At 43.3% G+C, this 27,368-nt stretch overlaps 1 protein-coding gene across 1 annotated transcript in view; it reads left to right on the top strand.

Annotated features, from left to right (window-relative positions):
* The first annotated feature begins 559 nt into the window (after window positions 1-559).
* Window positions 560-27,368, top strand: part of QSOX1 (quiescin sulfhydryl oxidase 1) — a 96,036-nt gene continuing 69,227 nt past the window's right edge. The window contains exon 1 of the mRNA XM_048497415.1: window positions 560-918. Coding sequence (XP_048353372.1) covers window positions 639-918 — 280 coding nt within the window. The 5' untranslated portion in view covers window positions 560-638. The remainder of the gene's footprint in view (window positions 919-27,368) is intronic.

The raw sequence follows: 27,368 nt of genomic DNA, 5'->3' as shown, positions 1-27,368 counted from the left end.
TTATACACCAATAGGTGTCAAACTCACGGCCCTCCAGATGTTATGGACATGATGGGAACTGTAGTCCATAACATCTGGAGGGCCGTGAGTTTGACACCTGTTAAATCCAGCACTGGCAGCAGAAGCGTCATTGGGGCACCTGCAGGTACTGAAGGACAAGCCGGGCAATTAAGCCTCCCCCCCCCCCTCTTCCTGGAAGGGACCAAGTGGCGTTGGGGGAGGGAATGGCATTGATCCTGGGGCCCCATCCTACATCTTCGCTGGGGAGTCCAGCACCACTATGCCCGAGCTGGCACGGCATGTTGGAAGACTGCAACTCCAGCCCTCGGTGACTGACAGTTTGCGAGCATCCCCTGGCCTGCCCGTCTCCCTTTCTGCGAGGCGCAGTCCAATCCGACGGCGGCGTTACTCGGGAGCAGCAAGGCCCGCCTCCCCAGCCCTGTTGACTGCCCCCTCCCACCCGGAGGACGAGGAGGCGGTGCCACCACCAGGCGGGACCTGCTGGGCGGGGGGCGGCGCTTGCTGAGCGCTCCGCCCGCGGCTGCTTAGGGCAGGCGGCGGCCCGCGGGCGCACTTCTCTCCCGGCGCTCTCGCTTTGCAGCGCCGCGCGGGGCTTGCCTCTCCTTCCGCGGCTCGCCATGCCCAGGCGGCTCTCCCGGGCCCGGCCGGGGCTGCTGCTTCCTCCGCCGCCCACCGGCCTCCTGCCGCTCGCCTGCTTCCTGCTGCTGGGGACGCCCGGGGCGCGCAGCCTGGGCCTCTACTCGCCCGAAGACCCATTGACGCTGCTGGGGGCGGACACGCTGGAGCGCAGCGTCTTCAACTCCTCCAGCGCCTGGGTGGTCGAGTTTTACGCCTCCTGGTGCGGCCACTGCATGCAGTTCGCCCCCACCTGGAAGGAACTGGCCAACGACATCAAGGGTGAGCGGAACCGGGGGCGAGGCAGGCGGCGGGAGGGGGCACTCTGTGCACGCTCAGAGGCGCTCTGGTCGTGAGGCACCCGGGCGCGCGGCTTGGCTCCTTTGGTTAAAGGATGCTACCGGCCGTCGCTGATCCTTCCCACACAGTCTCTGGATCGCCGGTTCTTTCCCACGCGCGTGGGTGGGGGTGATAGGGAAAGGGGGGGCGCATTATTTTGCAAGTGTCTGTCACAATTCAGATATAAAAGGGTGAACTATTTGTATGTCAACAAGTCGCTGATTTATGATCTTGTATATGCTCTGAGGCTTATGCCATTGTAAGCTGCCCTGGGCCTTTTGGGGCTAGGACGGGCCTAAATATAAAAATAAATAAATCCATTGATTAGGTATTGGTCAGTGAGATAGCCATTGCTTACGTGTTAGCGAGCATGTACACCTGAAGTTATGAAGTTAACGCTGTCTCTTTGCTTGAGCAGACGCGGCCTCACCACCACAATGACCATAAGCTGGAGGCAGCAGATAGGTACCAAGTTGTAACCAAATGTACAGAAATATAGATGTGTAACAGGAAAGAAAGGATTTCTTATTTTATCTCCATGTACTGTAACCCTCCCTTGTAGTTAGCAAACTTATAAAGAGTAACTGAGAATCTGTCTCTTTTGTTCTACTCTGCTAATATATGTGTGTGTGTATATGTGTGTGTGTACACACACACACACACACACACACACACACACACACACACACAACCAACAATTCAGTTTTATTTCTACTTTCTTGGACTGCATGTCCCTTTCTGCTTCCCTGGCCCGGGAGCCTCTGTACTAATTTGTGCCTCTGAAGGGTTTCTTCCTGTTTTCTTCTGTGCCGCCCCCTCCACCCACCCAGGGTATAGCTCAAAGTATTGACTTACGCTGAGCGAAAGAAACCTCTCCTATCTGTGAAATGCTTAGTGCGACTAAGGAAGTTCAGAATATCAGAGGAGGACCCCTTTTGCATCAGGCCAGGCCCAGGATCTATCTAGTCCGGCATCCTCTTTCACACAGGGCCATTTCACTTTTCAGCGCACTTTCTGCTTGTTCGTGTGTATGTCTGTTTGTAAGAAAAAGCCATCATGCGTTCACTTTACAAATGAAACCTGGGGGCCAGTCCTTCCCCATCTGCATTGTCCTCAGTTCACCTGTACGTAAGTTAAATGTAACATAAGAATTACTCAGTGCACATAAAGAAGGATTTCATGTGCTTTCACTGTAACTTTTAGTCAGGGCTAGTGTGGTCATATTAAATCACAGGGTCGCCATAAGTTGAAAGCGTCTGGGCAACACATAACACACAGTGTGGGTAACCAGTTGCACTGAAGGGTCACCAAACAGGGATAGAAGTGGAGGCCTTTGCTCCCCCTGGCACTAAATAAATAGCAGTCCTCATTAAAGGAATGTTTAGACTTCATTTTTTTTAAAAAAGCGAGAGTCAAGTTTCTAGTCCTGTAAGAGGAAGAATTGAAATGTGTATGAAATCTCCCCTAATCTGCGCCACTGCAGATTTTTTCAACAGATGGTTGCGCCCATCCACACACCCCACCCTTAAATCTGTACCATGCAGAGTCTTTGTGAGAAATTCTGCGTGGCTTTTTACTTCAAGAGTCCTTCCCTCCTGTGTCTGGTGCTGTCCTATTTTCCTCCAGTTTAGCAGCTCTTCACTGTCAGCATCCGCTGCTCTGGTTTTCTGTCAATGTCAGTGTCTTTCCAATGACATGGTGTTATGATGGTGTTCAGGTGTGACTGTCCCCATCTCTTGGACTGATACCTGATTCTGCTATTGGCAGAGTGTCGACGCTTCTTGGCTGCTTCTTCATCCTGATAGCTTTCGGTATAACTACATTTCATGCTGATAGCAGGGGGCCCTTATTCCTCTTTAGAAGAATGGCTACTCTGTGCCACTCAGGCGTTTCTATCCAGGACGGATATGGCTAATTCTTCCTTATTCCAGAACCACCCTGATTGACCATGTATGTAATTACAGTTTTTCCAGAAGACATTTAAAGTCAAATGCTCGTGGACAAGGCGCGGAAGTATTACATGCGTAGTGATATTTTTGGCAGTTGATAAGAATAACTTTATGAGCTGTCTCAAACATAGCTAGAAATAGTATTGTAATAATTTGTCTTTCTTCTCCCTGTTCGGAATGATTTCATTGGTGAGCTTGGTTTTCTGCAGAGTCTCTGCCCCAAGGAGCTTACAGTGTACATTTAGACAGGAGAAGCAACAGGTGGAAAGAGGTACGGTGGTGGTCGGGGATGAATGGAAAGTCATATCAGGCACTTAGGAGTTGCCCATCCTTTTTTTGAAACACATTAAGCAGTATTGTGCTACCTGTGGTCAATCAAGATCAGTGTTGTCTAGCCAGCAGCCTCTCTTGGGAGATGCTGGGGATTGAAACGGGAACCTTCTGCGTTCAAAGCAGAGGCTCTAGCCATGACTCCTTTTTCATTGTTGCCCCTTCAGGACGCACTTTTCATGTCCCAGTGACGGGCAGGAGGCTGTCCTGCCTCAAAGGGAAAATCACCCACACATATGAGCCCATAGACGTGCTGCTCCAGTGGCCATTGACCTTCAAGAAGAGGGACGGAAGGTTGGAGGGAGCAGAGGAGAAGTGGAAGTTGAGTTCTGCCTGACAGAGCAGGGACAGCTCAGGTTTGGCTCAGGAATAAGATCTGGCTGAGTGAAGGGTAGCTGTGCTGTGGTCTGGCTGTAACTCTGGAGGACAGCATGTTCACTTGGTCTCCGGTGATAAGCAGACCTTGTACAATTTAGCTTGACTCCAGGGACAGGATAGCCTGGTGTGGGTGGAATCCTGTGTGAGAGAAAGGATCCAACCCAGTGTGTGTGTGCTTGAAAACACTGTAGAAAAGCCTAACTACTCTCTGAAATCACAACCAGTTTAAATGTTTGGGCCTTACCCAGGTTTCTCCTTTGAAGGATTGGAGCACCTTCCTTATGAGGAGAGGCTGCAGCGTTTGGGACTCTTTAGTTTGGAGAGGAGACGGTTGAGGGGGGATATGATTGAAGTCTATAAAATTATGCATGGGGTAGAAAATGTTGACAGAGAGAAATTTTTCTCTCTCACAATACTAGAACCAGGGGGCATTCATTGAAAATGCTGGGGGGAAGAATTAGGACTAATAAAAGGAAACACTTCTTCACACAGCGTGTGATTGGTGTTTGGAATATGCTGCCACAGGAGGTGGTGATGGCCACTAACCTGGATAGCTTTAAGAATTGTTTGGACAGATTTATGGAGGAGAAGTCGATCTATGGCTACCAATCTTGATCCTCCTTGATCTCAGATTGCAAATGCCTTAGCAGACCAGGTGCTCAGGAGCAGCAGCAGCAGAAGGCCATTGCTTTCACCTCCTGCAGGTGAGCTCCCAAAGGCACCTGGTGGGCCACTGCGAGTAGCAGAATGCTGGACGAGATGGACTCTGCTCTGATCCAGCAGGCTAGTTCTTATGTTTGTCTACCTGGAGGCATGTGCTTCTGGTTTGTTCCTTGAAAACCATCCCATAAATTGATAAATCATATTAGTTGTTTATATATTAATCCAGCCTCAATGATCTCAATAATCTCCTTGTGCACCCTGAAATTTACCTCACAGCAGCAAAACCATGGCCTATATATTTGTTTACAGTAGAAGACCTGGAAACTGAGGAGAAGGTTAGTCGTTCATAATGAACCTAGATTCCAAAAATCTTTGGTGGCTGTGTGCATTCCCTCAGTAGGAAAACAAAGGCTTGTGACAAGGCCTTCCCAGACTTACTCCTAGCAGTTGTCGAGTCTCACCCAATGGTACGTGCACTATTGGTGGGATGCACAAGGTATCCTGGTGGGATGCAAGGCTTTCATAAATGTTACTGTACTCTGTTCCACATATGGATGATAGTTCAGTCAGTTGAGGTATAGTGGTTGAGAAAGTTGAATGCTTCCACATTAGAATATAGTCCCAAACAAGTATGAGAACTATCCTTCATTTTCCTGCACTTTCTTTGTCAAAATCATTATTTTGTCATTACTGAATGTGGTATTTTGATACAAGAGCATTTATGCCAAAATGTATTTTTACTTTGAAAAACTTTCAAACAGACGGGGGAAACAGGGCTAGGTAGGCACTAGGACCCAGGCAGAGCATTCTATAGCAAAGGAGGTCCGGCATGCTTTGTTCTCTGGTGGAGGAATATACAATCTACTATCATCTTTATGTAGAACAGAGTATAAGAATTAACTCTCCTTCAGTTCCCATGTCTACCTGCAAAGATGACATTCTGTGTCCTGCTGACCCTACCTGCCATTGATTGTTCACCTGTGACCTTTCGGCATTCTATTAGTAACCATGGACCCTTAATGATTCTCCTAATTCCCCATTTTCCCCGCCCAACCAGCAAGTGTCTTTGATGTGCCACTTCCTTCCTGGCCTGCCTGCCAGAGATTATCCACTGAGATCCTGCAATTGTTAATGTCCTTAAAACTTGTTGTAAATGATAAATCTAAGAACAGAATACCCGTAAACTTATCACTGTCCTTGGAAGAAGTGGGCATTTTGTTTCTGTCATGATGGGACTGAGATTCTTTGGTAGAGTAATGTGTGGAATGTAAGAAAAGAAAGCTTGAGAACCATTGGTCTAAACCAGTGGTTCTCAACCTTCCTAATGCCGCGACCCTTTAATACAGTTCCTCATGTTGTGGTGACCCCCAACCCTAACATTTATCCATTTTACAGATGGAGAACACTGATGCAGAGAGTCTTAGGTGACTCCTGTGAAAGGGTCATTCGACCCCCCAAAGGGGTCCCGACCCCCAGGTTGAGAACCACTGGTCTAAATCATTCTCCTCTGGACAGTTTTTTTTAAAAAAATGTTCAGGTGTCTTAAGATAGGGGCTGATACCTTTAGCTCTTTGGAAGGTCCTTGCGGCATATACCCTCATAAACCCTGGCATTTAGTTCATTTGAGGCCAAGCACTGTGTCATTCGGTACCACCCGGGGTAACTTTTCCTGTGCCATCTCCACAGTTGCGCTGGATATGTGGCTCTCGATTTGTTTTACTGAGGCCGGAGCAGGAGGACCTCTGGCGGATAGCTTTGCTTGCAAATGCTGCCCTGAGCTTGTTGGAGCAAGGGCGAGGTAAAAACGCATTTGATTGTGTATTCCAAATATGCATGTGCTATAAATACATGTTGCAGCCATACCCCGAGCGACTGCCGGTGGCCTTGGAGGGGTTCGTTATCTGAAGGCACAGTTCGGTTGCACGAAGCAGCGAGTCTTTTGGGTGCGTTATTTTTTGGACAGGCTGTTGTGTTCCTCTGAAGGGTCTGCTACTAATTAGTCGTGAGAATGATTTCATCAGAGTTTCATTTTGAAAACAAACGCATACTCCCCATCCAGCACAACAAAAAACCTCTTCCGCTTTTCGGTCTCGGATGGTTTGGTACTTTGTTGCTTTTCTGTGTGGTTCACTTTACCATTGTCAATGCCAGGTGTGCGGGTTTTTTTTGACCCAGCGTAAACTCTCATGGATGAGTGACAGTCTTTCTTATTTAAGGCCAAATGCCGGCTTGCTATTACCCCTTCCCGTTTTGATGCACTTTTGCCCCTCATTCTTCCTATCCAGGCTCTCCCTCCAGGCTTATTAGTTATGCTTCAATCGTCAGTTTCCATCTTGTTAATCTGTTTCATTGTCTCTCTAGCTTGGAGCATTCCGGACTCTTGCCACAGGCTGTTCAGGGCTATTTTTGCCAAGTCTTTCCTAACCCTTTTGTGTGGAAACATCTGCCCCAGATCAGCAAAGGGAGAGATGTACGAAGAGGCCATTTTGATATTCAGGATGCCGGCTGAATCGGCAACTCTGAGTCCATGTTGCATGTAGTTGAAGGGGCAGAGATGACCTCTGGTAGCAATTCAGTGTGTGCGCATTCATGTTTCTGTCTACATTGCACAATAGATGGAACTGGGTAGCCTCCCAACCGTTGTCCCAGACTTCTCTGTGGTCTCTCTGTGTGTGAACATGAGAGATATGGTGAGTGATTGCACTGCACCATGGCAGGATTGAAAATGTGCCACCTAACTGGTCCTTGAATTTCTTGGTACCTGCTGAAATCTCAGAGCTATTTTTCTCACCTCTGCCACAGACTTAGGTGATCCAAAGCAAGCCAGTCTATTTCACCCTCTGTTCCTTATCTGCAATAAACCCCCTAAAATGCCTGTAATTCCTAAACCATTCTTGGGCCCCTTCTGCACACACAAAATAATGCGTTTTCAAACCACTTTCACAACTGTTTGCAAGTGGATTTTCCCATTCCGCACAGCTTCAAAGAGCACTGAAAGCAGTTTGAAAGTGCATTATTCTGCATGTGTGGAATGAGCCTTAGTTTTGGCCTTTTTGTGGTCTACTAGTGGCTCTTAGCCATGGTGACTAAGAAGAAGAGTTGGTTTTTATACCCCGCTTTTCTCTACCGAAAGGAGTTTTAAAGCGGCTCGCAATCCCCTTCCTTTCCCCTCCTTACTACAGATGCCTTGTGAGGCATGTAGGGCTGAGAGACTTGAGAGAGAGCTGTGACTAGCCCAGGGGTAGGGAACCTGTGGCTCTCCAGATGTTCAGGAACTACAATTCCCATCAGCCTCTGTCAGCATGGCCAATTGGCCATGCTGGTAGGGGCTGATGGGAATTGTAGTTCCTGAACATCTGGAGAGCCGCAGGTTCCCTACCCCTGGACTAGCCCAAGGTCATCCAGCAGGCTTCATGTGGAGGGGTGTGGAAACAAACCTCCACTTTCAGAGGCAGTAAACCTCTACCAGGACAAGGAGACAATGTTCGGGATAGCCTCTATTTCCTGTTGTTTGATCTTCAGGTTGGCCAGTGTGTGAGAGGAGATTTGGCTCAAATTAACCATTGTACTGATCTAGCAGGGTGCCTTCTTCATGTTCTTCTGAAAAAGCGAGACATTGGCCGGTCTTCTGATATGCAGTTTGGATGCTGTATAAAAAGACAGGATTAAAATCCCTAATCAGCATGCGTTTTATTTATTTGAAAGTAACTTTATCTGCACAGCATGCGAGTAGAGGAAAGATGTGTGTGTATGCTTGTTTTGTTTGGGATTTAGGTGTCTTTGGTTTTGCTGACAGGACTACCAAGGGATCAGAGGGGTGCTTTCTACAACAGTTCTGGAAAACAATTCTGTTTCAAATTGGCATGATTATTCATCCGTCTTGTGTTTTTCCGGCTGACTTTAATGAGAGATCCATACTGATCTCTCCTGTCTGTTAAAATATCTAGTGACACACGGGCGGTTTGATGTATGTTTGCCTTTGTTTCCTCACAGTATAAAATTCTGATTTTGTTTATTTTTAATAAATATAAACAGAACAGTGAAAAGTGAAAAAAAATAACAAAACCATATCCAAACAACAATTACGATTAAATTCCGAGGCAAATAAAAAAATACATATACTATATTAAACAAAAATAAAATAAACAATGAATTATAAATGATGATAATAGTTATGAACCATAAATGGCAATATACTAATGGGCACTAAATGGTAATTATCATAATAATCTTAAGAGAAATCATAAGATACCCTTTATAATACTTAATATGCCCAGTACATACGTTAAACAATATTGTAAAGTAAATTATAAAGAGATAGAATAGATAATAATTGCTGTTGCAAATTTCTTTTTTATTATTAATTTCTAAAAATACTTCCCAAATATTGAATTGAATTCATTTATTATGATTGTCTATCCGTAATACATTTAAATATTTCCCCTTTTTGACACATATTCAATATAATATATCAAGAATATTATTAATAATTCTTATATGTCCTTCTCTACTTCTCATTTTTAGAAATAACATAACTAATGTGCTTTCCATTTATCTTGAACTTCTTTAATTGGTCTTTTGTTCACGTGAATTTTGCCATCACTGCATATTTAGTTAGTTTATTTTCGTGTCTTCTTGCGATAAACACTCTTCTGTTTTTAATTTTGCTCTGAATATTACTGTATCATGTATCTAAACAAGTCTTCCAAAAAATTGGAATGTTTGATAAAATGCCCAACAGAATGCTCTTAGCTGCCATAGTAAATTGAATTTTCATTTTTTTCTAAATTTCTTTTCATTTTTTTGTCTTTTGCACATTTACCACATATGATAGAAGACACTGTCCACTTTTTTGCATTTTCCACAATTTTTCTTTATAGTTCCTATCAATCTTTGCAGTGTCCTTTGGAGTAATATACCATCAATAAAAATCTTGTGCCAATTTTCCATTAAACTTTGACTGACTGTGAATTTTATATCCTTCATCCATAAAAGATCAGTTTCCATTTCCATTGTTGAAGACATATTCCTTCCTCAAAGTTTGCATCCATCTTACCATACACGTTTTAACTTGTTCTGTTTTCCTGACAAATTGAAGGAATAATTAATAAAACCATTTTCATAAATGTTCTTTTTGTTGTGTAATCACCTTTTCAAATTCAGTCAACTCCCTTATTATACCTCTTCCTGTGTGAATAACCTTGTTTAATCTTGAAGCTAGTGGAAAAATATTGGCCATTGTGCTTTTTTGTCTTCATCCTTCACCTTTGGCCAAGACTTAATGTCTCCTTGAGATCATATCTCATGTTATTAAGTTCTAATATTTGCTTACATGTCAAATATTTGCTTAAAAGGTTACTCTTGCAGGGCATGGCAAAGGAGGATCCCTGGTTTTGTGGCAGGTAAAGACTGGCTGATGTCATAACATATCTCTGGAAGGGGTTATGTCATCTCTTGGATCAGCTGTTCTAACTGGACATACAGGGTAACTGACAAAAGATGTAGCCCTTCAAATTAGGATTATTCCAATGTAAAATCTATCAAGAATGACCTGTTCTCTTCTTGCAGTCTGTTTCTCACAGCAACCCTGTGAGGTAGTTCATCTAAGAAAATTACTGGCCCATGGTTACTCGCCAAGCTTTATGGCAGAATGGGGATTTCAGCCTGGTCTCCCAATCCTTAATTCAGAACTTTGATATTACGTCATCCTGATTGTAGATGGAGGAATTTCATCTTTAAATATTTCCCCATTAGCTCCCCATCACTACCATTCAGGTAATAATAGGATGGCAGGGAAAGGGTTATGCCTAGGTTTTTTTTCTGTGAGTAGGGAGGATTTTTCTTTCTTTCTAGATGGGGTAGGGGAATATTCAGGCATGCCTTCTCCCAGCAGCCTGGTCCAGTCCAGGAGAAACCTTTATTTGTTTAGCATATTTTAGATGCTCTTTTCACTCAAAGGTCCTCAAGGCAGTTCACAACAAGTTTAAGTACATACCATTGCATCATCAAATCAACAATACATAAATAGACAGTTTTATTATGGCCATTAGGCCAGCAAAAAGAGAACAAAAAACAAAACCAAATTATACACATGTACAGAAATCCATGGTATAAAACCTATAGCAAAAATATCATCAGCTTGTAACATTATTACAATCACCATCATGCAGTATGGCTTTCTGTCCTAACATGGATCTACGGTTATTATGTGCTAACATACAAAATTTGGCTACCTGCTGAGATATAAAGTAAACTCAGTCTTCCAGTAAAATTCTTTCAAGAACTGAATCAGGATTGACTATGATTGAATTTGTATAATGAGTTAACAGTGGATGAATTAAATACTTCATTTCCCCTTTATGGAGCTCACAATGCAATAGGATGTGTAACACAGAGTCCACTGCAATACATAAATAAAATATAACATTATATCATCTAAAAAGCACTGCCTGAACATCAGTGTGATTCAAAAGCCTTCTGGAAAAGAAATACCTTTTCGTTAATCTAGGACACAGGTGTCAAACTCGCAGCCCTCCAGATGTTATGGGCAATGCTGGCAGGGGATGATGGGAACTGTAGTCCATAACATCTGGAGGGCCGCGAGTTGGACACCTATGATCTAGGAGGTCTAAGGAGATGGTGTCCACCTCCTTCCCAAAGGGAGGGAGTTCCACACTTTTGGGTGGGGCCCCCATTTTTTTTGAGCCTGCAGTCAATTTTGAAATAGACGGATGGGTGCCATTACAAAATGGCTGCAATGGGAGGTGGAGCCAAACGCACACATACTCATGCAAGAGGAAGGAGAATGGGGAATAGAACATTCAGAAGAAACCCATGGGAATAACACACACGGAGGTTATAAGTTGGAGAAAGGGAGGATATAACTCACAGACAGTAAAGCTGAGGGAGGAAAGGCATGCTCTGCTGGTGCTCACTCGCTCCACCGCCTCACAACTGATCTGTTTACAGAATCCTGGATCCTTCTCCTATGAACAATGGGCAGGATCCAAGTGAAAAAGCCCTTTTACTTGTGTGAAGGCAGAGAGTCATTGGTTCTGGGGAAGTGCTGTGGGGAACATGGTTCCCGTAGGTGCCATGTTGGTGACCCTGCTGTAAGAATCCCAGCTGAGAAGACCCTCTCATAGATAAATAGCCTTTACCATGTGATTCTGTACAGTGTATACACTGGCCGCTGTGAGCTTGGGTAAGGAGGTGTGAGAAGTCTCAAGAGGAACCATATTACTTATGGAATATCCCACACTTTGTCTGGTGGTGTTTATATATAGGGTAGAAAGCAATGATGATCGAGTGGGTCTTTTGTTTGTGGATGGTGCTTACGAACAATATGGTGCAACTCTAGAATGTTCTTATGTTCTCTTTTTTATATCTGAGAAGTTGGTTTGCATAGTTTCTTGATTCTACAGACTGGCAGGGGGTTGTATGTACACCTTTTCCAATCCTGATCACTAGGACTTGTAAACTGAGGCCTAACTAGAGTTTCCACCTCCAGGTTGGAAAATACCTGGAGATTTTGGGAGTGGAACCTGGGGAGAGATGGGCTTAGGGAGGGGAGAGACTTCATTGGGATATAATGCCACAGAGTCCACCTTCCGAAGTGGCCATTTTCTTCAGGTGGGGTTGCCAGCCTCCAGATGGTAACTGATCTCTGTCTCCTGAAGATCAGTGGTCATAACAGAAGATCTCCAGCTACCATCTGGAGGTTGGCAACCCCATTATTTATTTATCTTTGTTTATTATTTATTGATTTGATGATTTCTAGTCTGCCCTTCCCCTTCCAGGCTCAAGGTGGCCTTCAACAAAACGTGTGTGTGTGTATGTTATTCCGATGGGTTTCTTCTGCATGTATGTTCTGTATATACATAAATTAAGGATGGGATTACTAATATAAACAAGAACCTCAACAATAACAAAGAGAAAAAAGGGGAAAGGGAGCAGATGGATAGCATTGCTGCCCTCAACCAACGGCCTGGCAGAACAGCTTACATGGCTGCAGAACAGAATGAGCCAGCATAAGAACATAAGAACTAGCCTGTTGGATCAGACCAGAGTCCATCTAGTCCAGCTGTCTGCTACTCGCAGTGACCCACCAGGTGCCTTTGGGAGCTCACGTGCAGGATGTGAAAGCAATGGCCTTCTGCTGCTGCTGCTCCCGATCACCTGGTCTGCTAAGGCATTTGCAATCTGAGATCAAGGAGGATCAAGATTGGTAGCCATAGATCGACTTCTCCTCCATAAATCTGTCCAAGCTCTTTTTAAAACTATTCAGGTTAGTGGCCATCACCACCTCCTGTGGCAGCGTATTCCAAACACCAATTACATGTTGCGTGAAGAAGTGTTTCCTTTCATTAATTTTAATTCTTCCCCCCAGCATTTTCAATGAATGCCCCCTGGTTCTAGTACTGTGGGAAAGAGAGAAAAATTTCTCATATCCCCCCTCAGACGTCTCCTCTCCAAACTAAAGGGTCCCATACGCTGCAGCCTCTCCTCATAAGGAAGGTGCTCCAATCCTTCAATCATCCTCGTTGCCTTTCTCTGCACTTTTTCTATCTCTTCGATATCCTTTTTGAGATGTGGCGATCAGAACTGAACGCAGTACTCCAAGTGCGGTTGCACCACGGCTTTATATAAGGGCATGACAATCTTTGCCGTTTTATTATCCTTTCCTAATTATCCCCAGCATAGAGTTTGCCTTTTTCACGGCAAAGTTGGGGGTGCCTTAAATAGTATGTGGCATTGTCTGTTTTATAAGTGCATGGTTGCATTTTGAATGGGAGAGACACCCTGTGGATGATGTCCTTCGAATTCTAAGACATTTAGGTAAAGTTGTACATGGCTTGTGGCCTACATGAACACGAGTGTGGGGTGTGCTAGATCTGATGCTCGTTGAACCTGGGACGAATGATCTCTGGTGGGCAACATAATTTGAACCTCCTCCAACTTCAGCGAAGAAGGGAGAGTTTGCAAATGCAAACTTCGAGTAATTTATACGACTTTATAGGTTTATTGGTTTCTTTAAAACCATTTGTCATATTCCTTTGTTTTTTCTAGAGAAGCCTGCCAACAATTTGGGTAGTATTAGTTTAAGTATTTGTATCCTGTTTTTCTCCCCTACTGGGGACTCAAGACAGCTTGCTTACTCTGTAAAAACATGAAACACTTATGCGCGCGCGCACGCACACACACACACACACACACACACACACAACACCCAGCAGGTTGCCAATCAGATAATTAGTGCCTCCTGTGTTCAAAGCACTTCACACATAAGTTATCTTGTAATTTTCATAACAGCCCAGAAAGGTAAACTGGCATGACTATCGCCATTATACAGATGGACGAACCAAAGGTGAGAGAGAATAGTTTTTCTGAGGTCACTGTAATGAGATTCTGATTCAGAGCTTTGCCATTATGTACACCAGTTTGTGTAAAGATCATTCTTGGCACATTATTTGAACAAATTCTGCTCCTCCGGAAATCAAATGACTCCTGGTAGGTGATCATGTTAGTGACAAAATCCAAAACTGGACAATAATTGGTTTTAAAAGTCATGTTATTTTATTTTTCTTCTCTGTACCTTTATGTATATACTATCATATTTCCCCAACTGTGCACTTTGAGAGAACTGCTAAGGGACTGTAAGGAATTAAATGTGACTCCAAAATGAAGGAGGCTGCCTACTGTATCTCTGTATGATCTATTTTCTTGCCTCTCCTTTTTGAAGTCTTTCTGCTGGGGCTAGTTACCTTTAAATGTTGGTTGTAACTGGATTACTGAATTGCTTTCAGTGCTACATAGTTACTTGCTTTAAAGGAGGTGTCCCATTGGATCTCTGCATGACTCACTGCTCTGGGTTTGGCTCCTTCCCATTATGAGTTGCTTCCAGATCACTGCTTCCTTTGGAAACACATTAGATGTTTTCTTCTTGATTAGAGATTATTGCAAAAAGTAAACCTTTTCAGGTGTAAGAACAAAGGAAGAGAATCTGCAATTTTCGCAAGGTAAATGTGTCTCAGCTGTCAGAAACCTGTGACATATTGAGATGTACATACATTTGCCAGTTTGGAAGACTGCTTCATACTCTGGCAAAATTGTTTGCCAACTACAAAAGCTTGTGCTGCAGCAAATATACTTTTTAAAAAAACAGTGCCAAACACTTCTCTTCTCTCCTGTCCTCTTCTCCATTTTTGGGAACTCTAGAAATAATGTTTTTGTTTAACCAGTGTTGATGCACAATATATCCAATGGTGTTTCCAAGCTGGAGATGAATGTGACAAATTTTGCCACATGCATATGTTCCAGATATGTCTTCTAAACAGCTCTCTACCTATGACTTTGTTATCCTACTGTTCTCTGAGGAACTTAGAGTACATATCTTCCTTTCCATTTTATCCTTACAACACCCCTGCAAAGTAGATTAGGCTGAGACAGAGGGAATGACTAGCCCAATTCACCCAGTGACCTTCATACTAGGGATTTGAATCCTGGTCTCCCAGATTCTAGCATAACCAGCTAACCATTGCACAGCACTGTCACTCATAGCTATTCCCAATAGTTTGCCCATTTGCTTTGTTTTGATTGGGGAGGTTTTCCATCTGACCATTTGTTATCCATAGCTAATGCTTATCTTTATTTTTCAAACATTTCACTCTCTATGTTCTTCTTTTAAATCCTTGTTGTTTTTCAATAACATGATCAAACCATAATGCTATAGCTTTGTCCTCGGGGTCTGTGCTTGTATGCTAAAACCAGGAATTGAGAATCTACATAGTGTTTTGTTCACGCTACATTCTCTGTGCCTTGAGGCCTTGTTTTGATTTGGGGTGAACTTGGATAAATCTATCTACTTAAATCTGCAAGCAAGAATGCTTTGATTCAGTTCATTACTTGTAATTAATTCCACTTGTACGTCACTTAACTTTGACTGGAAGGTCTTCTCTTAAGCAGTTTTAATTAAGACTTCTCCCATTAAGTGTTGTATCAAGGCTATGGCTTCTTGGAACAATTTGCCTCTTTTGATTAGGGCTGTTGTACAGGTTTGCAATTCTGGAACTGGCAGTGTTTTACATGACTGTTAGTCCTGTTAATGAAATTTTCTTCAAATCTTTAGTTGCTTATTCTGTATGTAACGAGTAGACTTTGAATGCAGTGACCATCTTGGGGTACATTTCCAACGGAATGCAAATTGGCAGGTCTTATAGTGCCCAGAAATTTGCAGTCTAGGAGGGAATGCAGTGTACACAGTTTTCAAGATGGCAGGACCCATCAATTCCTCCATCTTGAATTGACTCCATATGCATTCTAGACATTTTCCATAATTCGCCATGATTTTAGACATATGATGCTTCACGATCTCAGACAGAGCTCTTTCACATCATCTTCTAATTGAGCTCCCAAAGGCACTTGGTGGGCCACTGCGAGTAGAAGAGTGCTGGACTAGATGGACTCTGGTCTGATCCAGCAGGCTAGTTCTTATGTTCTTATACTTTTAAGTGTGATGCAGGGGATTGAACCCGAGGCCTGCTCCATGCAAGGCAGATGGTCTACAACTGGACCATGACAACACCTGCTTTTACTCTTACCAGAGGATTTTTGGGCCACTGGGACCCTCCTCTTCCAGACTGAATAGGGGTTTAAAGGGAGAAGACTTTTGAGTGTGCTGCGGAGAACTTGTGAAATAGTTTTGATCTGTCGCTTTGGGTTCTTGCTGAGCAGGAATATACATCTGTTGATGGAGGTTGGCTCTTGAACAGTCATATGATTGAATCCGATCTGTGGTATAGTGGTTGGAATGCTGGACCAGGATCTGAGAGACCCAGGTTTACATTTTCCATGCTGTGGAAGTTAGTTGGGTGTGATCTTGGGCCAGTTACACACTTCCGGCCCAACCTGCCTCACGAGGTTATTGTGAGGATAAAGTGGATGAGAACATTTGTCAGCTGCTTTGGGTTATTGTTGGGGATGAAGGTCTTGGATTGAGAGCTCAGCAAACATTCTAAAAGTGACAGTTGGAGACTGTACCCGTCTGACTGAGCAAAGATGTTGTTCAGTTTTATGTTAACTAAAGCTATGTAAAAGCCTTTGACTGAAAGTTTGATACTGTATGCTGGTTATTGGTAACCAAATTGTAGCCAAATGATGAACTGTAAATGTATAAGTGTTACTTTGTTTACATATATTTTTTTCTCTCAGTATAAGTAAAGTTCTTTTTGTTCATGATTTCTGAGGTAAAAAAGGCTGGTCTTTACCTAGCTCGTTATTATAACCTTCAGAAGGCTGAGTATAAATAAATCTAAATACATAAATAAATATAATTTCCTTAAAAAATCAGAATGTAGGGGCCTTTCCAGTTGGTTTGATAGGTGATTGTCATGAGACCTGGAGTCTCTGACACATGTCCCAACTTTAAAAAGCACGAGTACTGAATGAGTTGCCACAAGAGCCAATGTGGTGTCGTGGTTTATGGTTTATACGAAACGCTGTAATTTTATGTAATTTTATGCAATCTCTATATTTATTGATTTTAAATGATATTGTTATTGCCTTGTTGTTCACCGCCCAGAACCCTTAGGGGATGGGGCGGTTTTATGAATGAATGAATGAATGAATGAATGAATGAATGAATGAATGAATGAATGAATGAATGAATGGTTAAGAGCAGGTGAACTACAGAACTGGGTTTGATTCCTCCACATGAAGCTTGCTGGGCGACGTTTGGCCAGTCACAATTCTCTCAAAATGCTGCCAGCCCTGCTTACATCACAAGGTGTCTGTTGTGGGAGAGGAAGGGAAGGAATTTGTAAACTGCGCTGAGACTCCTTACAGTTGAGAAACTCATGGTATGAACCCAAAATCTTCTTCCTTACTACAACAGATTTCCCCCCACCACCAAACGCTTGTCATTTTGATCCCTGTTTGTGCTATAATTCTTAGATACTGATTGATCTAATATTTAAAAAAAATATTTATTCTTCCTTTCACTGGCCCCTTCTGCACCCGCAAAATAATGCGTTTTCAAACCACTTTCACAACTGTTCGCAAGTGGATTTTGCTATTCCGCACAGCTTCAAAGAGCACTGAAAGCAGTTTGAAAGTGCATTATTCTGCATGTGTGGAAGGAGCCACTGTTTATATCCTATCTTTCTCCCTAGTGGGGCCCCAAAGCCATTTCCCCCTTTTTGATTTTATCCTCCTACGACAAGAATAGAAGTAGACTAGGCTGAGAGAATGTGACCCAGCAAAGTTCTGTGATAGAGGGGGAATTTGAACTGGGATCTCTCAGATCCTAGTCTGACACTCTACGTTTTAATTCACAGTTCATTTTATTTTTAAAAAGCAGACAAAACTCAAAATGACAATGACAAAGAAAATCCAAATGTTAAAACCCTTTTCCTGTTACCCACCTTGATTTGACCCATGCAGTATTTCCCCTACTGGAGAAAGAATGGGTGCTTCATCTATTGAGGATGAAAGAGATTCTTTTCCCACTGAACAAGGGGATGTGTGTATCAGTCTTGGTGCTGTAGACTTTTGTGCAAGGTCAGTTTTTTGCAGTGTTTTGATCAAGGTCAGTGATTGCTGACACACTTTCTCGTTGGCCGATTAATTTTCAGTAGGATCCCCACAGCTCATCTTGTTCTTTTGTTGCAACAACTAGTAAGTGTTTCAGAGAGGAATTCAGTGCTGTGGTGGTAAAAGGCAATTCGAAACCTCCTTTATAATTGCTGAAATTGGCAAGTTGGCCACTATGAAGAATTATGCACTGGGAGGTTGGAGACAGATGATAGGTTCCCCCTTCCCAGGAGTTGCAAAAAAAGATGAGTTGTCACTGCCTATGGCATGCATAGTCATCCCACTGTTTTCTTTGTTTAACAGGTGTGGCAGGTATTTGTAGTACTTAAAAAAATATCTTGCTTGATAGCAGCCAAACAAATGGAATAATAGCTTGTATCCCATGAGCAAAAACAACCACCTCGTTTCTCTTGAACGATTGTCTTTCCCGCCCAAAAGGAGACATTGGGACAACACTCGTGTTCGCTCAAAGATGGAAGTTCCTGTTACTTTCCTGAGCAGCAACTTGACTGGGACCTGCTCAGAATCACTCCCAAAGTGTGGTTCCCTTACTGGAGAGTAGAAAGAGTTGTGTGTGCACGCCTGTGTGCAGGTGTGCATACAATGCTTTATCATGCTGCATGACCTCATCTAGAATAGAATAGAATAGAATCTTTATTGGCCAAGTGTGATTGGACACACAAGGAATTTGTCTCCGGTGCATATGCTCTCAGTGTACATAAAAGAAAATACATTTGTCAAGAATCATAAGGTACAGCACTCCATCTAATGCTGGTTCTTACAGGCCTCCAGTGCCAACAGTCAGGTACCAGATTCAAATGAGCTATGTGAGTAGGTGAGTGGCAGTGCAAGGCCAAGATAGCATCAGTCGTGGAAGTACAAGCAGGTGAAATATACTTCATATTGTGAAAGAATGGACTTGCCTGTTCCTTCTGATTAGACTCTTGGAGAGGTGTAACACCTTTCTTCTTTTTCATATTGGAATCAGAAGAACCCCATGGCTGCCCCAAGTCTCTGCTTGGCAGCATGCCCCTTTCCCTTATTTCCCAAGTATGCCAGTTTCAAAATGGGTGACCACCAACTGCAACCAATGACTCCTAGGAGTGTTTCCTGCCAGACAGAGGCCCCTTCCGCACATGCAGAATAATGCACTTTCAATCCACTTTCACAATTGTTTGCAAGTGGATTTTGCTATTCCGCCCAGTAAAATCCAGCTGCAGAGTGCATTGAAAGTGGATTGAAAGTGCATTATTCTGCATGTGCAGAAGGGGTCGGAGTCATACATGTAGCACTCCATACCTACCTTGGAATTTAGAGGAACTTACCTAGTTGCTGTCTCCCTCCTGCTCCTTTTATACAAATAAGGAGGAGGATCTATCACAATTGCTCACTCTAGAGCTGTCATGCTGCTGGGATGTTTATTACACTAAGGAAGTGTAATAAATAAATGAAAGAAAGAACACAATGTTTTGTTCAATATTTCAGGCTTAGCAAATAAAGAAGAGGCAGGGGCGTAACAAGGCAAACTGTAGCCCTGGGCAAAACCTGAGTTGGATGCCCCCCTCCATGGGCGGCCACTCCACCACGACCAGATGATATCCTGAAATTTTGGTGCTGATACGTCCAAAAATGCAGGAACATCCCAGAAATTTGCCCAAGAATCTTTGTTCTGCATTGAGTTTTCTGCATTGCTGTCAATGGGGGTTGCAGGCGGGGGGGTGGGGGGGGGGGTGGGCGGGCATTTCTGAAGGCACAGTCTCAAAACTTTCATGGTCTCATCAGGAGACTGCCCTGATGGTACCCCCCAGGTTTGGTGCAGTTTGGTTCAGGGGGGCCAAAGTTATGGACCCTCAAAACTGTAGCCCCCATCTCCTATTAGCTCCCATTGGAAACAATGGAGGATGGGGCACCCCCTTTGGGAGTCCATAACTTTGGACTACCTGAACCAAACCTCACCAAACTTGGGGGGTAGCATGAAGACAGTCTCCTGATGATACACTGAAATTTTGGTGCTGCTAGCCTAAAAACCGTGCCCCCTGCAGGCCAAAAATGGAAAACCACTAAAAATACCAAAAAACGAACCCTGCATTTTGATGCCCCCCATAAGGTGATGCCCTGGGCAGCTGCCCACTTTGCCCAATGGGCATTACGCCCCTGAGAAGAGGTGAAAATGAGCGGCCTTCTCTCCTTTCTCTTGATAACTTGCTCGAAGCAGAGGCGGGCAATGGCAAGGCACCTCTGTATCTCTTTTGCTGAAAGCCCTATGGGATCACCAAAAATCAACTGTGACTTGGTGGCCAAAAGGGGGAAAAAAACCCTGTGTGTTTAATTTCTAGATCAGTTGGTTTAGTGAGGTTTTGTCATTTCATTACTATTTTCAGATTTTTGACCTGAAGAAGAATGTGTGGTTTTTAATTACCCTGAGAAAATTTGGTAATCTGTTTCTTGCCACTGTTGATGTCTGTTTTTTTAAGCATTTATTCTATGGTTGAAGGCTCATCAGTTTAAAAAAGACTGTTTCTATCATGCAACTTGATGTCTAGAGATGTGTTAACAACCCTTTTGCTAATTGACTGCCACAATTAAGTTTGTCCAAGGCTCTTTGCCAGTACAGAAGCTGTGGCCCCCTCTTCGGCAGAGCATATCAGCTGTTCAAAGTAGTACAGTCCTGATTATTTTGGGCAGGAAGTGCAGAATGCCTCTATCTGGTTGATGCCTACGAGAGGGGATTTAGGTATTCAGTCTGTACTCAGGTTTGGGTTGAATGAACCACCCCTTCCTTCCCTTTAACAGAAGTTATTGTGTGTCTCAGCAGAGGCACAAAAGCAAATGTGAAGTCTGTCATGGCATTTAAGCAGTAGACTAAAGCATTGGTATCTTGGAGACCATCTTCTTATGTTCTGCACTGGGCACTTTTGGTGAATGAGAGGAAGTAGGTTTTTATATCTTGCCTTTCTCTACCAAAAGGAGTCCCAAAGTAGCTTACAATCTCCTTCCTTCTTTCCCCCTCACAGCAGCCACTTTGTGAGGTAGGTGAGACTCTTAGAGTTGTGAGAGAACTGTGACTAGCCCAAGGTCACCCAGCAGGCTGCAGATGGAGGAGTAGGGGATCTATCTGGTTCTCCAGATTAGAGTCCGCCATTCATGTAGAGGAGTGGGGAATCAAACCCGGTTCTCCAGATTAGAGTCGGCTGCTTATAGCCACTACACCACACTGGCTGAAGTTGATGTTGGTGTCTCTACAGAGCAGGATTTTTCAGTGGTGGCCCCCAGAGAGTGGAATTCCATGCTGCAGAAAGCTCACCTCACTCTCTCACTTTTGGTCATTTAGGAGTGGTTCCAAAGGTTCTTGCTGGCTTTATCTTCCGCCCTGTTAGTGTTTGATTTATTCCATGTTTTTTTCTGTGTTGTTGATGCTGTTGTCCCTATGTTGCTGCTTTTTAAAACTGTTTTAGCTCTTTTCTGTATTTATTTATTTGTTTAATTGTGTTTAAATCAGCTGGTTCATTTAACTCTTATTGTTTCCCCTTGACTGTAAGCCATGCCATGCATTTATTGAAATAGCAGAGTTAGATATAACATTTCTAAAATAAACAAAAGTCAAAAGTTTAAAGTGGGTCTTGCTTCAGGTGGTTTTGTAACGTAACCTCAACAGCTTCTTTCTTTTGGCTGGAATGCTTGTTTGTATTACTTCTTGTTTGTTTTGATGAACTTTACTTTCCTGTTACTTCCTTCAAGACCAGAACTGGTTTCCCACAAAAGAGCTTCTGTGTGTCTCTGAGTGATTATTTATTTATTTATTTATTTATTTATTTATTAAACTTTTATACCGCCCCATCCTCCAGGGGCTTAAGCAGCAGTCTGCCTCAGGCAAAGGAGCATAATTTTCCATATTTCACAGAGGCTGGAATTGAGGGGCAGCGGGTTACAGGGAATTAGCCAGCTTGGGGGCAAATAGACAGCCTCAGTGCTCTGAATTCTATGGGGAGAGTGAAAAATTACTGCCTGTTCTAACATCACTGCAGGTAAATGTTGGTGAGCGTTGCTTTGGCCATGAGGAAGGAAGTGCTGTTTGATAAGGGATAGCAGGCCTGTGGAACTTATAGTTGTGGGGTGTTGCCAACATGGTAATGGTATTGTGTACTTTGTTTACAAAAAATGCGACAGTAACTTATAGCAGATTGATGCAGTGTTGCCCTTAAAGTAAGGTGACCAGATGGTCACCTTTGTGATCCGGGACGGGGAGGCAGCCGTCTCCCGCAGGGCGCCGCGGGCTTCTGAGGCTTCGCCGTTTGCAGCCCTGTGACAGAAGTGGCTTGGCGAGCTTAACCGATACACACAGCCACAGGAGCGCACGGGCTGAGAGAGTTCTGAACCAACTCTGACCAGCCCAAGGTCACCCAGTAGGCATATAGTAGTGAGGAAACAAATCTGATTCACCAGATCAGGCTCCACTGCTCTTGTGGAGGAGTGGGGCATCAATCTCCAAAGTTCTCCAGACTGGAGTCCACCTGCTTTTAACCACACTGCTATGCTGGCTCCCCAAAGCTTTCTTTCTGGAATATTTGTGTTTGCATTTTCTGACTTGAATCCAGCAATGTGGGTTGCTAACAAAAAGGGCACTTCATCATTTCTCCTTCTGTCCCATACATTAGAACAAGTTGGTTGTGACCCGAGGCCTCTACACCAGTGGTTCTCAACCTTCCTAATGCCGCAACCCTTTAATACAGTTCCTCATGTTGTGGTGACCCCCAACCCTAACATTTGTTCATTTAACAGATGGCGAACACTGATGCAGAGAGTCTTAGGCGATCCCTATGAAAGGGTCGTTCTATCCCCAAAGGGGTCGCGACTCCCAGGTTGAGAACCACTGCTCTACACCATCTCTCCACATAATCTAAAAACAGATGACATTTCTGGGTGTTTCCTGTTGAAATCAGAAGCATTGATGATATCGCTAAAAAGGAAATGTATTGAAAAATATTTGTTTTATTTAGGAACCTTGTATGTTACCTTCCCAGAGTCCTCTTGGAGGTTGCTTGCAAGTAAAACAGTACCATAATTATAACCCCCTCCCATAAATCTATATATATATAAAGTTAACAGCATGCCTAGGACATTAAAACCATCATAAAAGGATAACCAACCAGTGTACAAGAAACAGCAATGTTGGTCCTTGACCATTTTGCCCTTGTTGAAGTACAGTGGAACCTCTGTTTTCGTTGGTAATCCGTCCGAAAAGAATTGATGAAAACCGAAACCGATGAAAACCGAGGCAAACTTTTCCATAGGAATAAATGTAAATCTAATTAATCCGTTTTAGGCACTCCAAAAAACATACTAAAAACACATTTGTTGGTGAATAAACATAGTGTTTAATGCTGAAAACAGTAACAAACAGTAACAAACAATAACAGTAACAAACAATAGGACCAGCTTCAGAGCCAGTGGGTCAGTGTCGCACCAGAAAGCTGTCCAAAGAGGTCTGTTTCTGACGTCTCTTTAAGATTTCTCTGAAATGGGGCAAGACATTGTCATTAAACAAGTTGCAACATTAAACAAGTTAAACAACTTTAAACATTAAACATTGTCATTAAACAAGTTGCAACAGCTTTGTCCGGGTGATTTTTCTCCACAAACCCCTGCATCTTACTGCAAATCAATGAAAACCGAGACAAATTTTTCGCTGAAAAAATCGATGAAAACCAAAACCGATGAAAACCGAAGGCAATGAAAATCGAGGTTCCACTGTACAGAAAAATCTTAATGTGCTAAGAAGAACTGATGTACATGCTTCCTGTTTTACAATGCATATTCAGTGGGATGTGTATGCCAGAATCTCGATAAATTGATTTCTTTTGTATATCATTTTGATCCAGGTTCCAGGCCCAAGCAAAGATTGTTCCATCTATTTTAACATTTTTTAAAAATTCTCAAGTGTTAGCTTCAGATACAGGAATCTGTGGATAAGCTTTGAAATGACTTTTTAGAAACAGAGGGCTGAGCCAGAATGAATGTTGGTTTTGTGTTTGTTTGTATTTCGCCTTTTTAGCATTTTCCAAATGTTGTATCTGCAACTGCAAGTTTCAGGAACTTAGAACGTGATCGAGACAAAATAAAACACTTCTGTTTCCTGTTGATTTTGGTGGGGCACAGAAAATGCTGAACTCTCCACTTAAAATCTGTAAGGCCATTTGTTCCTTTGCGCTCAGCTCTGCTGAGTAGGCCACAGGTTCTTTTCAGGATTCTGGGAAGAGCACGACCAACCATACATGAAACAGGTTAGATTTATTTATCAAACCAGTTTCTTAAGTACTGCACTTGCAACAGCAAGTAATCATGTAAAAGCATGCAAAACAGGTCATATTACCTCACCTACAGGAATCCTACTGGAAGAGCCAGTGTAGTGTAGTGGTTAAGGTTTTTCAAGAGTTGCAAAGAAGTCCAAGCTGTTCTGGAGACCACTGGGTCTGGTGGTTCCTCTCCTTGCTCCTATCAAGACTCCAGCTGCTGGAGTTAAGAGTGGGGCTCATGCTGCTTTGTTGGTCATGTTCACACGTTATACTGAATGCATGTACAATCCGTGCATATTTTATTTTTCTTTGCATCTACCTGTGTAATTTTGGGATTTCACTCGACACATGTATGGCTGGATTACTGTTTTAAGCAGTACATTTATCCAGGCACCTTCCCCAGTCTGATTTTGCAAGCATACATGCATCAGCTCTTTCCTACAAAGATGTGTACATTCAAAAGATATCTATGTGTAACATGTGAACAGGGTTACTGAGTCAGATCCTTGGTCTGTCAAGATTACCATTGTGTGCTCTGACTCTCTGTGACTCTCCAAGGTCTCAGGCAGTGGTCTTTCCCATTGTCGTCTTCATCATGTTTTTTTACTGGTGGTGCCAAGTATTGAATCTGGGATCTTCCACATGTGAAACAGACATTCTACCACTGACCCCAGTCTCTTAGATGGTCTTATTTGTCTTCACCTGTGAGCTTCAAAAAGTTGGCCCAGAGAAAATTGTTCTATGCTGCAGTCATTCATTCTTTGATTATCCTTTACTGTGCTCCTGCAATAAGATTGAGCTGTCATCGGTTTCTGCTTATTGTTAAAACTCAGTGAATTGTAACCTAAGTGCTTCATTTAAATTAAGCCCATTGGCCGGCCTAAATCCTGGGACAGCTGGTGTTTAGGTTGGCATTTGCCCAGCAGACTGGGCTCCATCAAGAGGGAAACTGGAATCACAGGGCTGGTGTATTGTTGAGCCAAGCTACTATGGCAGATCTTCTTGAGAACTTGGGTTGGAGTTTCCAAGACCTCCTTGGCTTTGTACTGTTTCCTGTGATTATCCCAAGTTGTTTTGAGGGGTGGGGCTTTAGCATTTGCCCGGTGGGTAGCCAGTGGCTAGCAGTTCAAGCTGCAAAGTCTCTTGTGCAACTGTAACTTTTCTAACTGTATTCTAATTCTATTCTAATTCTGACTCTTTTCTAATTCCTTTTATTAGTCCTAATAACAATCTTGATCCTCCTTGATCTAAGATTGCAAATGCTTTAGCAGAGCAGGTGCTCGGCGGCAGCAGCAACAGCAGCAGCAGCAGGCCATTGCTTTCACATCCTGCATGTGAGCTCCTAAAGGCACCTGGTGGGCCACTGTGAGTAGCAGAGTGCTGGACTAGATGGACTCTGGTCTGATCCAGCAAGCTCTTTCTTATGTTCTTATGTAGCTGTTCTACGCAAACTGCTTTTCTTGAAACCTCATCCATCCCCTGCTACAATGCATGAGCGTAGTTGTGATGACCCACTACCGTTACGAAATACTCCAGGGCAGGGGTCAACAACCTTTTCTTTAGTGAGACCTACTTCTGAATATTGAAAAACATCCCAAACTACTCCCCCTCCCCAGCATATTACCAGGTTTTGTTCTGTTCTGGAGACAGAACATGAACTAGGAAAAGTGCCAGAAATGAAACTATGAGCAATGCAGTATGTAAAAAAAAATCTTATGAAATGAAAGTTGTTTTTTTAAAACAACAAAAAAGCCAAGAGTTGGTATGTTTATGAACTTTCCCCTTGGTGTTTCATGGGTGCGTAGCTCCTCTGAGGCAGCTGGTAGGATCCTGAGCTACCTGTTGGGGAATTGCTTCCCTAAGGAGTGCTTATACATTTTTATTTATTTATTTTTGCACTTATATCCCATCAATACCCCAGAGGGCTCGAGGTAGCTTAAAATCAGTATATAATAAAACATATAAAAACAGTACAAAAATGCAAGTTACAAAATATGAACGCTAAAACCAAGTTTAAAACAATTAATTCTAGGTGGTGCCCAAGAGAGTCTTAAACAGTATAATGGAACAGGCTTGCGGGGATCAAGAATGATATCATGGAGGATGCCCGTCTGGCCCAACAGGAAAGGCCTGGTGGAATAGCTCTGTTTTACAGGCCCTGTGGAACTGAGAAAGATTCTGCAAGCCCGGATGTCCTTAGGGAGAGCATTGCACCCGGACAGGGTCAGGGCTGACATCCTTGGGGCCTGGGACCACCAACAAATTTCCCTCTGCAGGTCGCAGGGCCTTTGAGGACAATAAGGGGAGAGGTGGTCTTTCAGATATGCAGGTCTAAGACAGTTAATGGTCTTAAAAGTCAGTACCAAAACGTTGAAGACGACACGGTGCTTGATAGGCAGCCAGTGAAGATCTTTAAGGACAGGTGTTATATGGTCCCTGCTAGAGGCTCCAACCCAGAGCTTATCAGCTACATGTTGGACAAGCTTCAATTTTCAGATCAGCGTCAAAGGTAGGCCAGCGTAGAGCAAGTTACCATAATCTAGCCTAGAGGTGACAGTCGCATGGATTACTGCATCCAAATCAGCCTGATAAATGCTGATGAGCAGCAGCTGGTCATGGGAGCCATCTGAATATATTCAGCAGAATCAAGTCAGTGCAAAGTTGCCTGAACTGCCATTCATTGGATGTATTCTAATTCATGTGCCCTTCACTGTGAATCAGGGCCATCATAGCAGCTGCCCCAAGAGGCAAACCACCAGTAGCTGATTGGAATCAGCTATCTGCAGCACATGGCCCAGATACTACATCAATTACACAGGCCATTAATCCTACTCAAGCCAAATTCAATGTATTGTTTTTGACCTTTGAAGCCCTACATGGCTTGGGACCAGAGTACCTGAAGGATGTCTCCTCCCATATATTCCTGCTCAGGAATTGAGATCGCAGAGGAAACCCTCCTTAATGCCCATCAATCAAAGAAGCTGTTTGGTGGTTCCATGAGAAAGGACTTTTTTAGTGTTAGCCCTCCGGTTATAGAACAGGCTCCACAGGGAGGTATGCCTGGGGCCCTCACTTTTGACCTTAAGGTGTGATTTTTAATTTTGGTTTTGTGTATTCTATTTTATATATTTTATTTATATTGTAAGCCACTGTGACTTCTGTAAAGAAGAAAGGCACCTAATAAACATTT

The sequence above is a fragment of the Sphaerodactylus townsendi genome, linkage group LG05 (genome assembly GCF_021028975.2).
Source record: "Sphaerodactylus townsendi isolate TG3544 linkage group LG05, MPM_Stown_v2.3, whole genome shotgun sequence".
NCBI classification, from domain to species: domain Eukaryota; kingdom Metazoa; phylum Chordata; class Lepidosauria; order Squamata; family Sphaerodactylidae; genus Sphaerodactylus; species Sphaerodactylus townsendi.
Note: the sequence above shows the minus strand (reverse complement) of the source record. Positions and strands in the feature narration are given on the sequence as shown.